We start from the raw sequence: 13984 nt of genomic DNA, 5'->3' as shown, positions 1-13984 counted from the left end.
AAAATCTTAATTAAACGGAACTTGAAAAAATTATTGAAAATTAAATGCTTCAAATTACATAAGGTTAAAAATATGTAATTTGCCAATACTACCTTCAGGATCAAAATGACCACATTTCATTTTAACATCCAGCATTTGGGAAGCACTTTTCTGTTAGACTATGACAGTGTGCATGCTGCGAGCAATTTGTAGCCAGGGTATCTGGCAAGCAGAGTTTGAAGAATATTGATTTGTAGAGAAATTTGTAGAGAAAGAATGGCATACCAAACAGACTAGACCAGGCAAAAAGTCAGATTAGCTGAATTAAAAAAGAAATTTCCTCCACGCACCTCTAGCCTCAATTAACACATCATAAATTAAGCTAAAATGCAGGATAACACTGAGCAGAATCAATCACTTTTTAAAGAAAAAGAGTCCAGGACTTCCTGACTTCCTTAATCTATAATAAAACAACAAGCATGTGTGCAGGCTAAAGTACTGCTTATTGTTATAGAGATCGGTGCTTTGTTCTATATTAAAGACTGAGAAACCTTTCTGAAATGCCATGTCCTCTCCTGTGCACGTAGCAAGGGCAGCAAGCACATGAATTTACACAGCTGTTTTCAGAGCAAAAGGTCTTGCATACAGGACAATTTGAATTTAGGTAACAAAAATAGGTAAAGACTCCAGTGCCCCCGATGCATGGAGCATGCTTTTAAGTCAGTAAGTTTATCCACGACAGTTTGCTCTCACTGGGTTACTCTGAGACAGGCCCCCAGCCTGACACAGAATGCAGGACATCATGGGGCAGCCACGGGTGCCTTTTTGGCCTCTGCCATGGAAACAGGGGCATTGGGTGGGCTAAGGAATGGTCACATTCCAGTCAGATCTTATCCTGACCTGACACCAGGCATGAAGGCAAGCAAGTTCCTGGATCCACGGTTGGGTAATGTCCTTGAGCCCTCCTAGATGGGCACAGCCAAAGGGGATACATTGTATTTGGGATAATTGCTCCTTTTCCCTGGACACAGTAATTATTGAATGGCGTATACCACTTCTGCACAACATTTTAGGTCCTCAAACAAGATTTACAGGTTTTAAGGTCTGTAGCAAACAACTATGTTAATTTTACAGGCAGGGGAGCTAAGATAGAAAGTATAAAGCCACTGCAGCTCTATCTGAGACAACACCACCAGGCATGAGTTTCCAGCATGCACTGCTCTGCCCGTCTTTCTCTACCATAACTTCTACTTTCATGCGTTCACCCTAGCATTCATCCCTCATGAAACCTACTTGGTGCCAGACAGCTCAGATTTATTAGTATTAGAACCCTTGGAATCACATTTCATATAAAAATGCAGTTAGCTACCAATCAAAATGACTGTTTCTTGCGTTTCCCAGAAAGATTACTCACACAATAAAAGGCAGGTAGTTTTATGTCATTTATTGTGTCCCCATCTATCAAAAAGCTCTCGATACACAAAAAGTGTTGTTTCCACAAAGGTGTTTATGTAAACTGTACTCTCATTGATGTTCCACCCTAGCCTTGACTCTATTCATCACATTACTTTTTCTGCAATTTGTCATCTAACATGGTAAAAAAAAGCACCTACCATCAGGTCATGTAGATGCAACATGACTAGTAAGATTCCTAATCACATCTGATTTTTATTTCCCATATTCTGCTGAGAAAGCCCTGCTCCAGACTCAGACTTTTCAGCAGCTAAACTTGATAACGCTTGGCTCAAAACATGTTTCCATAATTTTGTAATCCTTCTGGTTAAGGGACTCACCTGTCAGCAAGAGATGGATCAAGACACTGCTCCACATGACAATGATCCAGTTCTTCTAGCCACTCAATGAAACTTGGGCACATAAAAGATCTCTTACACTGTACTAGAGCTGTTCAGTCACCCAGACCCTGTACCAGGACTCCTGAGCCCCAGTTCTGCACTGACCTGCTGTATTGACCATAGTTTGCTTACTATTTCTCTTTTCCCCAACACGACCTTCCTGTTAGGGTGGGGAATTAAGCACAGAATTTCCATGAAAATTAGAAGCCTAAATCTGAAACATTTTTCTTGAAAACTGCAAGCCCTATAGCATAGGGATTGGATCTTCCTATGTTTGCATAGGATTCATAAAACATGGTCTCTCTCTTGGATAGGCTATCCAGTTACTACCACAACACAATTAAATAATAGCCTGTGTATATCATAAATCTGATACTATCAAACGGCCACACCATCAAGTGCTCACTGTTTACAGGCTACAGATTTTAACTTCTGAGTCACTGGTTTTTGTTTTTAGTGTTTTTTTGTTTTTATTTTTTTTTTTTTTTTACAGCCCTTGATGATTCCTGTAAAATTGCAGATGAAATATACAGTTAGTTACTTAAGCGAAAGCCTTTTAATGTTTCTGGAACACTACTCACTAAATAAAAATAAAGCTTTTATGAACTCCCTTTCTAAGGAATTCAATGTCCACTAGTATCTTCTTAGTTTATCTGTCCCCAAAACTGAAAATACAAGGTAAAACAACTATCCATATCTTGGCAGTCCTTATGACAAAAAAACACTTTTACTTAGATTTCAAGAGGAAAACACTGATATCCCTGAAGGCACTTACTGAGATACCTTCAACTTTTGGAGATCTCCAGTCCAAACAAGGTTAAAAATAGACCCTGATAAAATTATTCTTACAGGCATATCAATGCTGAGTATAAGGTAAATGTCTCAGCACTTTATTTCGGCTGTCTATGTAAAATGCCCTGTTTTGCTTTCCTTTAATAGATTTGGATTAAAGCACAGGTGAAAGCGGGATCATAGTAATCATATTTCAGATAGAGTGCAGGTTGATTTTCTAGAGAAGACAAAACCACTCCAGATCTCAAATGATGCACTTGAATCAGAATATAAATGTTTTGTGTCCTCTTTATTTTCCTTTGTGAGATGCAGGTCCTCAGGTTATGTATTAAAAGATGACATATTGCCCCCTCCGCATTTGATAGATATACAAAAAATGGAAGGATGTTCAGTAATGTGCTTTATGGATCTGCAAAGATGAGAGCTTTATGCACATTAGAGATATTTTGATCCAAATCTCCCTTTCTCTTGCTCAGGGCTTATTTCAAATCAGAGGGATTAAATACATTTTAAAGTTATTTCTTTTAAAAGCAAAAATCTGTACAGCAATGAAGTGTGTTGGTATTTCCTCCACACACACATTTTTGGAGTTATTTGAAAGTTTATTTGTGTACAATGAAAGCAAAACATGAAATATTCTGTACCACCTACATATTTAAAAGAGAATAGCAAATGAAATGCAACTGGCCTCTTACCTCTTCATATCTATCAAACACCGCTCCATCTTGCATAAAAGAGGGAACTGGCTTCTGCCAGTTAAATTCATAAGGTTTTGCCATGATTATAGAAGAAAAACCTGAAATGGAATGAAAAAGCAGAGTTCAATTACTGTCTTTTGAAAGAGTATTTCAAAGTATATGCAGGAATAAAGTGACTTTTAGCTTTTCCTTTCACACAGAAGTATTAAAAAGTCACAGTGCATTTCCAAATCAAGAGTTTTTCTCATAAAAGTATTTTTGTTTCATAACTTTAAAACTAAAAATACTTGAAAAATTTGTGTCTGAACTTAATTATTTGAAAAAAACACTTGTACTGTAACATTGCTGAAGTTTAAATGTCTGCTACATCACTTCTAGAGCATAACGAGGCTGGAATTAACACAGCCCTAGGTGACACAGAATACCACAACCTGCAATATATGAGTGCTTCTTTTTTACAGGAAAACATCAGATCCTACATAGACAGGTTTATTTTTTTTTAACATTCTAAATTGCATAATACATAGGCAAATCATATTTTCCCTACAAGTTTTGTATTTCAAAATCCATTTATATTAAACAAAATACTGGGTATCTTCAGTGGCATTTGATACATAACTCAAGATATGGAAAAAATATAGGTCAAAATTCATAGGGAAAAACCCCTGTTTAGGGATATAGGACATTAAACAAAATTAGCCAGTAGTAGTTTGCATTTCTGCAAGTTTAGGATTGTGAACAAAACTGAATTTAGAGTAGAATACAGAAGCTATAACATGTGGACCTTACAATAAGGGCTATCAAATTACTTAGTATCCTTTCCAATATCTTGGTGCCTTATAGGTTGTGCTGCTTTACACCAGAAAATGTCCCAAATACATAACTCTGAAATACTGAAGTTCACTTTATCTGAAGTGCATTTGCATTGTTCCTGCTTACTAATGCCACCTAGGACACACAGTACCTTGGTTATTCCTTCATACACTGGACCAGAAAGTCTTGCACAAGAGGGAATACACTTGGCAGCAGCAAGATAAGACTGACTCACAGATGTCAGCAAACGTTTCCGTGAAACGGTATATTGAGGATGAATACAGCACACGGTCCCAATAATCTGACCTCACATGCTACTGCCTGTGCCACAGGTGAACACCGCCTTACCTTGTCCTTGTCTGCTTGCCCTTTCCCTCCTCTGACAACTGACAATGTTCATCTACTTTTGACCATCTCTAGCAGCACAATACAGGGCTAAGCATAACCAGTACAGTTCTTACTCTGTTACAATGCAGGCACCCAGCCTAAGCAAAGTTTGTCTAAGTGAGAAGAATAAAAGGCATACATAAAATTCAAGGGAGAGCATGACAGTCTGTGTAATCTATGCTATGCAAACCATTTTTGTAGTGTTTGTGTATCCCAAAACTCTGAACAGCAGACTAAAATATTACCAATTAGGTAACAATGCTTCCACAATGTTCTTAGACAGAAATGTCTACTTTGACTGAACTTTAAACCCAGAATAGATGCAAGTGTTTAAAAAAAAAAAATAAGAATTTTGTAATATCTTCCTCCTCCATCTTGTTTTCATTCATATAAAAAATGTTTTAACAAGAAAAAGAACAACAAAAGAACTCAGAGGATACTGTTATGAGACTCTGTCCAACACTGGTTTTAAGAAGTTATCTTTGCTGGTTTTCTACCAGAAAAAGTATCCTTACTATTAAAAAGATGAAAAATACATTTTGATGCTGCCCATCTCTTTATCTCCTGCTCTTTTTTGGTCACGGATAAAGGAATACCAAAATATGTATCACATTTCCAAAGCCTTAGTAATAAGATAAATGAATTCATTCTCCATAACTATCAAAAATACAATTTGACAGTTTTATATATATATATCCATTAAGTGTTCGCTTTTGTTGAAAATGGTAAGAAAACACAGAATAACATACTTGCACTCTCCAATGAAAAAAGAGGCTAAACAGTAATTAAGATTACTCGTATGTACTTCTTCCCTCCACCCCCCCAATGCAGAGATGCTTTGAACAAAACAGAGGATGAGTAACTAGGGCCAAGAAGCAATCAGCTACATTTAGTATCTAATCTAAAGCCCTGTTTTCTTTCAGCCTGCCCTGTGCATTCGGCTCTTACCACTCTGTAAGAGAGTAATAATATCTTCCTCATGAGGACCATGAGATGTTTTGAGATCCTTTCAGGGAACATGCCAAATTATTGAATAACTATTTTTTTAAAAACACTTAGAATTTTAGGGTTTCTTGCAGTTTAGATCAGCATAGAGCTGCTTTTCCCCCACTCCATGGAGGAAGATGCATAATAGAACAGCCATCCCATTGCAGTAGCACGATGGCATCTTGTTCTATACAGCTCACAGACTTCACACAGTAGCTCGGTATAATCACACCACCTTGAAAACTTAGTGCCTGTTCTTAGATCAAAGCTAAATTTAGGGAAATGCAGCTTCAGAAAGCTGTCTTCTGACTTCACAGGCTTTGTTAAGAGCAAAGTTGAAACCAGAACCAACAAAACCCCATACTATACAACAAATCCTCAAAGGTCTTGGAAAAATATCCCTTAGACTTAAAGGAAACTTAAAACATAGACACCTGAAGTGCTAAACACTCCATTTTTATGTCATATTGACCATTCCTTTATCTCTTTAAATAACTTTTACTATAAGAATGTTCCCAAGAAGAAGTGACTTCAAATATGACAGGTAGTTCACACAGCAATATGTGCTGCCAGCATGTGAAGTCCTTCTGGGAAAAGCAGATGCATTTGGTGCTAAAGCATAAGAAATGTGATGACACTTTTAAGACTGTGAAGAATACTCTTTCACAATCCCTAGCCTATATACATGGCCTTTACCCTTTTTTACTGACATTGAACCCCATACATGGATTTTAAAACGTACAAGCTCCGCAACTGCTCTGAACTCCTGTATAAGACACGTCATGACATTCCATCCAGCATCTGGCACCCTGAATCATGGATGTAAAGAGTGCTTGAACACACGCTTATCTTTCAGAAAAAAATAATTACCTTAGCACTACAAACATGCACTTTATTACCAATTTGAACTTTGCTGAGTTCATCATCCAGTCACAGAAAAATAGCCCTGTATAAAATCCCTCATTTACAGATATCTTCTCCTTGTCTGGGTGCTCACACAGTATGATGAAGTTGTCTCGTTACTTCATTGCTGAGAGATTAAATAGACCAAGCTCTTCAGTTTCTGCTGCAATGCACATTTTTCAAATCTTGGAGTCTCCACTTTTCCAGCTGCCCTTCTGAAGTCAGGTGTCTGGACCAGGACACTAGCCCAGCACAGCCCTCTGTCATAGAAACCAGAATTACACTCTTTCTTCTTATTTGCATAACCTTGCATTTAGCTGCAAGAAAACACGCTTGATAGCTCAGAATTTATCAAGCAATCAAGTTCTGTCTCAGGGACTCAAGCTCATTGTTATTTGCCATCTTACCAATCTCTTTTCTAGCTCTGCTGTCTCACAGGTCAATACAGTTTACAGATGAACTGAGACAGATGAAGTGTGAGGTAAAGATGGCTTGAGTACATCTAGCAAGGAGTCAGATGAATTGTAACAAACAAGGTTTTTAAGCCATATGCTTTGGCAGCTGTGCAGAAGGTGAAGAAAATTCTGCCTTTAGAAAAGCTCTTTTCAGTCTCTCACATTTCTTACGCTCCTCTCAAAAATCCATTCTTCTGTAACCCCGTTAGCTTTTAAGATCACCAAAATAAAATAAAAAAATATTCCCCTGTCACTCTTTGGAGTTCTGCTAATCTTCAGAAATTTTTAAGCAGTCCAAAGAAAGTAAAACCCAAAACCAACCTCACCCACCAAACCCAAACAAATATGACATTCTAACATTCATACGGTTGCAAATATATGAATGCATAGACCCTCACTATGATTAGAATCAAGAATTACTCTCTTTAAGGAAATTTAATAACAATGAAATGTGTGACGATTCAACTGGGAGAGATAGATGATTTAGGAACTAAATTTAAAGATAGTAAAATTTTAATTTTAAAACTTTTAAACAGCCTTTTAAAATTTAAATCAAAATCTTCTCACTGATTCAGGGTTCTTAAAGTATAAAAATGCCTCTGAATACATACCGTTCACAAAAGCAGAAAGAACACTCATAAAATACACCTCAGGACTCAATCAATGACCACAAGGGAGAAGTAGGTGAAGTCTCTCAAGTGCACTAGTTAAATGCCTTTTGAACTATCTCCCTTTCTTTCAACTCTGATTTATGCCTGAAGATATGATTTAGGTCACATGAAAAAAAAAAAAAAAAAAGCACCTTTTGATTCACCTGGAATACCTAAAGAGTGAGGACACAAAATTAACCTTATCCAGAACAGCATTATTTAACACAGAAGTCTTCCTCTTTTATAAGCTTGGCTGTACTAAGCTAAATCTGGGGTGTGGGAGGTGGAGGGACTACAAATCCTGTTTTTTTTCATTCTTTGACCAAAAGAAGGACAAGGTGTGGCTGAACAGGAGGAGGAAAGGATTCTGTTAATACAAAGCAGACAAATGTTTGGGGAAAGAGGTGATATTCTAAACTAACCCACAGGGCTGGCTAGCATGATGGATAGGATACTCCTTGCATCCCATAAACATCCTGTCAGTGTTGAGACACTGCTGGAAAGGACAGCAGTATTCCTTAGAGCTGATCCCCCCGCAGTCTAAAACACAGTAACTCGCAATTTCCGCAGTTTGCTTAGCCCCAAATATTATAACACCACTTGTAATTTTTTTTAGTAATTATTATATTTGCCTCTGGAACAAATCACTATTTGCTGAGTGAAAAGTGAGGAGGCCCCACACTCTGTGTTTGCCACTTCACCACTTACCTCCTTGAATCACACCACCTAAATCTGCACCAGTTACTGCCTGTGATGGGTTTCAAGGGCAAAGTATAAGCACCCACAGAACACTATACTGAGTTTAATAATCTTGCCCAGAAATATATTTTTTTTCTTACAGTTAAAAGGAAGCAATTAAAAAAAACCCCAAACAACTAATATATTTCCCACTCTTTCCCCCCTTCAAGTACATAATATCCTTCACCACCACTCCTCTTTGGTAAACAAGATTCTTCATAACAAAGACAACCAGATCCACATCAGCAGACCTCTATAACTTTTTGGTATTTTTATGGAGTTCATCCCAGTCCAGAAAGTCTACCTGCAGTATTGTGGACTAGAGTGAGAAACTAGCTGCTCAAGGCTAAACAGGCCACGCAACACTGAAAGTCTTATAGAAATGCACCCTTCATTTTTTAACGAGGCTCTAAAGTACTTTTGCATTCAAATACTACAATTGTTTCTAGAGATTTAGAGGAAGAAAACTCAGATCATCATACATTTACTCCTCAACGTCAAATTTACTTGGTCATAAAGTACCAGCATTACACCATATGAAAAATGCATAGACAGGGTGTTGGGTTTTGTTTTGTTTTTTAACACAAAACGTTGGTTTCTACACTGGAACTTAAAACTCAGAGTAAGTTTTAAGAAAATTTAGAAAATAAAAGCCCCTACAGTATGAGTCCTATGTAAAAAGTAATGGTGAGAGCCACACTGCTAAATTTCTGCAGTATCCATGCTATACTGTAAAGCAATTCCAAGACTTCACATCTCTCCAGGCTCTTCCACAAAAAGAGAGTGCTTTTTCAGCAGATTATTTTTAAATGCATTATTCCCACAGCTAATGCAAGCAACTTAAAACAGTTCTCCCACAAACAAGGTCCAGAAGCAACCAAAGACATACAACAGAGCTCAGGCGCCTGAACACGTATTGTCTAGTAATGGTCTCAGTTTTCACTTTGTTTCATTTTCCATTTCATCTTAATTGCTGGAATGCACTGGCATGCAGGGGCAGCTAAGAGGTTAGACCAAAACAAGAAGTGACCTGTTCTTAACTAATCTCTTCTTTAGCATTTCACAGAAGTTCAGTGAGGGTGACCACTGCAGACCTCTGCTTCAGGCTAAGAAATGAGTGTATCTGTTGTTGACAGCACAAAACAACAATTGCTTACACCATAGTGCTGAAAATGAGACAGTCCTGCCTTAACTTAAAGTCTGAACTGTGGTTCAGTCATCACCTCTGATGACAGCCACTATCTCTAACAAGTAGAATTCCCAGGATAGACCACAGGACCCAAACATGACCTCCCAGCTTCCTTAGACATTTTTCTTTTTGTCCTAAGGCCTTCCTAGTTTATTAATACCTACACGTTTTCCCAGCCTTCCCATTCATTCTAAAACTCGAATTATCTGTCATCCTTTTTGGGGGGGGGGGGGGGCATTCCCCTCTCAGAGAAGTGAATGGTATGTAAAGAGACATACTGGTTATGTAAATAAACTTATTCTGGTATGTTTGCAACAGTATAACAAGACTATGTTCTAACAATTAGAAATATATTTAAATCAAGCCATTACGGTAATCTTCCTAGTCAGATGATTCACTCAGGTCTAATTCCTCACAAACGTCTAAATTAATTGATTTAGTGGGAACCTGCCTAACAGGCAAAAAACTAGGAATGCATATCAGCTTGGCCTATGCAGTGCAGACAAGAAAAACTTAATCCTGCACATACACACAAACCTCATAAAAATAATCTTAAACAATTGTTTACAGTAGCATCAGGAATATTCAGAAAAAAGAAAACTTCCACATTCTCTAAGATAAGAGACTTCCGTAGAAGTCGCTATAAACTCAAAGTTCATTAATACTCAAAAATAAATGAGATACAACAGACATTACATATTCAATAAATTCAATGCAAGAAATAGACTATTTCTTATAAATAAATTTATGTTGTACAGAAAAAAAAGCATTGATTATGGTCATAATGTTAAAAGACAGCTTAATCAGACTAATACTAACACAGAATCAGCACAAAAATCCAACATGAGAAATGCTTGTATGTAATGGAGTAACTACCAAGTTCCCCCAAAACAGAAAATAAACCAATACCAGTAACAAAAAACCATCTAATTTTGTTATCTGCTCAAATGCTAATCCTACTGATCATGGTTGCCTCTTTCATCAATGGAGCTGAATCACCTGAACCTAAACTAAGGGCCTTTTTTTCTACTCTATTAAGGAGCCTAAATTTGATGGCATAAATATCACTCCACTGAAAAACAGAAATATAATTAACCCATCTCATCCTCAGAACTTGTGGTCCCGAGAAGGCAAATTATTTCTATGGTCAGCAGCAACATAGAGTCACTGGAGCAGATCTTCCCTTTTGAATTGATCACCAAAGTCATTTGGACTTGTCACATAGCTTCTGACTGGATTGGGATCAGTCTTTGTGTGCCACCATCGTAAACTAACTCTATTAGCTTCACTTGCTGAACAAAATGAGCCTTTAGATAGGTGCCACTTGAAATGCCTTGAAATAAAAATCAACTTGACAATTTCAAAAGCAAAGTGTTAAAATAAAAAGGTAAGTTATTACTCATAGTCCACAAGGAAAGTCCTACAGCAATAGCAGAAGCTCGCCTATACACATTTCCAGGAAAAGTATGATTTGAACAGTAAGACAAAATAGAGAGTTATCATAACTGAAAGTCAATAAAAACTTAAATGTTAAAAAATAACAAACCATAGATACAAAACTATAAACTTTACAAAGTAAAGTTATTTTTATTGCTGTTCTGTCCTTCTGGTGACAGATTTGTTCACATTTTCAATTTTGTAACAGTAAAGGCAAAAGGCAAGGGGAAAGGCATGGATCTTCCCAAGAAATGATTCCAGGAGGATGTACTCATAATGCTGTCAATTGTACAGAGAATTTAGCAGATTGACTCATCAAAACATACAATAAATGACAATTTATTTTCATTTACATGTATTATTTAGTATCCACCTAACAGTAACTTTTTGCTTTTGACCTGTCAAGTGAACTTAATTTTGTAACGTGAACATACGATGAACAACCTTTCCTAGAACTTTCCCTGGTTTGCCTCATTCCAATAATAAACACTAACCATATATAAAATTAAGTTGTCTAAAAATGAGGAAGATGTAACACTTTTATCTTTAGTTAAGCGGAACTGTTAGAGGTGTTCAAGATTTATTTTTAGTGTAGTGTCAAGTATCCCATTTCCTGGAAGCCATCTCCTCTCCAGGTAATAATAGAGAACAAACTAGACTTTAATGAAAGCAATGGTTTGCGTAATAGTTGTCAAGATATCTTTTCTGAATTGCTGTAGCATGTGATGTACGTATACAATGTATCTTGATTTAACCAGCAGTGACTTTTATTAAGGTTAATTACTTCACTCTGTGGCTTTCAATTGAAGACAGTGTTAAAACAAAGGCTGCTTTGTGGAATAATAATAAAATAAATAATAATAAAAAAAATCACAGATATCTAGCACTTGCAAAACATCTTAAGTATTTTCTGAATTACTTAAGCCCAAATCCTCTCTTTACAGTTTTGTAAAATCTGACACCTTGTATAGTTATAGCAATGAGCCCTAAAGGAAAGGGACTTGTGAGATTTATTAAAAAAATAGTCTTCAATATGCTCTTTGGACAATTAATACTGTATTTAATTTCTACTGTTGTTTAATCTGTAGCTGACAGATAACACATTTTAAGTCAGTGAGTAGTGTTTCTCCCTTTTAGATACACCTGTATGAAGTATTTGTGTCAATTATTTTAGTTAAAATCATGAGCGATTTTGATGTTTAGAACTTTAGTTTCTTCTATTTAGCCTCCTTCTGGGGCTTAGTGCTCTAAAAGATCTCAAGCAGAAGTGATTCCTGTACTTTAATGTGATAGAAAGACATAAATAAACGTTTAAAATTAAAATCCTAAGAAGAATTCAGGTGGGAGTAAGGATAAACACCAAATAACCTTAAGTGAGTATCATTCCTTTTATGAATACAAGAGTTCGGGGATCCTAGGACATAAAAAAATTCTAAGACTGAATTATTAACTAAAAAAAAATCATAGAAAATGCAACGCAAACTTCCAAACAAGATTAGTATTGGTAGGCTTTCATTTTTAAGTGCAAGGAAAAGTTTTGGAAATAACACAAGCTAGTACCTCAAGCAAAAATTAAACAAACTACAAATATCAGCTGCTCCGTGACCAGGTCCTGAGGACACAGTTGTCTGTTTCCAAACAATGACACAGACTCAGACCTTGTATTAATAAAATGTAATGAAAGGTCAAGATCACATTTTTGTAATAACTTCTAAATCTCTGTGTGTTTGAAATAATCCCTTCTATGGTCAGGTACTTTAGTTCAAACCAAACTTTATTAAAGCTTTGACATGATTTAATATGAGTTTGTTCAAAATATACAGTCATTTTAAAAAATAATAAGCTGTGAGGAACATAGATGTTAGTTTAAAATCTAAAATTAGGAAAGTGACATTATAATTTGCAGAGTCCAATTCTGACTGGTTTTCTAGATGATTTCTGAGACAACAGGAGTGAGCCACATTGGTGGCTTAAAATTTCACACAAAGCCCTTAGCTTATGATCATCTTTGGCAATTGTTCCAGTGGTCTAAAATGCTTTAATCTCAAAAAGCTGCATTCATTATTTGACAGTCGGGAGCATGTTAAAAGTAGGTATTTGTTGAAAGTTTAAAATAATTACAAATTTCTTGGTACCCTGGATAAATCCTACAAACTAGGCACCATGAAAATACAGGGGTTTATATACCTTTTAGGCGAGATTGTCATTGTGTAATTTAACCCATGGCAGTGGTCAGAAAACGTATCTATCTTAGAAGTCATAATACTGTTCAGATTTCATCTCAGCACCCACCTTTTTCTAGGTGTAAACCCTAGAAATAGCAGGTTTTGCATCCCCTTCTTCAAAAAAGAGAAGATGATATGGGATGCAAAGCAAGAAACATAGACCTAATATCTGCATTCGATCAGCACACTCCTTCCTTCCTTGCACCTCATACACTTTTTTCTTGTTTTCATCACCCTTTACTTCCCCTGTTATGCTGCTCACTCGCCTGTTGGCTCATGCCCTGAATCAAGTCTCAGCTAGGACATAGGGGAATGCAGGCAGGGCATTATCAGCTGTTTGGAATGGAAATCATACATCGTCCTTCTGACTACCCAGCCCCAGTGGCTGCGGTAAATCCAAATCCTGGGTAGCAGAGATTTGTAAGTGCAGCCTTTCTTCCTTCTTCAGTTCTGTGACACAACTTGAGCTCTATTAAGAGCAGCAGCAGAGCAGCTGTAACCTGCCCTAGCTAACGTGTGGCTGGAGCAGATTGCAGCTCCCTCAGAGCTTTATGTTGGTTCATTTCATTTTATTTTTCTGCCAATATTTCAGGTTCAAATCACAGAAAAAACAGAAAGAGAAAGAACACACTTGTCTTTAATGAAGGCGCTTTCTCCAATTCTGGGTTCCCAGTCAGTATCAGGAAAAGAAACACATGTGGTGCTCATGGTGTGCACTTCAACATTACTGTGCAAAAATCAGATCTATGGATCAGGATGACATTTAATGGATGGGGAAAAAATAATCATAAACTGTCTGGCCTAAACACTGTCGTATAGGATCAACTTTGCTATTTTCCTCACTCCCAAACGCTCTACCTGTTGTATGCAGAAACAAC

The 13984-nt window shown here is 36.8% G+C and overlaps 1 protein-coding gene across 1 annotated transcript in view; it reads right to left on the bottom strand.

Annotated features, from left to right (window-relative positions):
• PLCB4 (phospholipase C beta 4) overlaps positions 1-13984 on the bottom strand; it is a 189528-nt gene that overhangs the window by 90553 nt on the left and 84991 nt on the right. The window contains exon 2 of the mRNA XM_082481716.1: positions 3320-3420. Within this exon, the coding sequence (XP_082337842.1) occupies positions 3320-3403 (84 nt within the window). The 5' untranslated portion in view covers positions 3404-3420. The remainder of the gene's footprint in view (positions 1-3319; positions 3421-13984) is intronic.

Source organism: Vanellus vanellus (genome assembly GCF_965231255.1).
Source record: "Vanellus vanellus genome assembly, chromosome: 3".
Lineage (NCBI taxonomy): Eukaryota > Metazoa > Chordata > Aves > Charadriiformes > Charadriidae > Vanellus > Vanellus vanellus.
The sequence above is the reverse complement of the archived record's forward strand: the minus strand, read 5'-3'. Positions and strand labels throughout refer to the sequence as shown.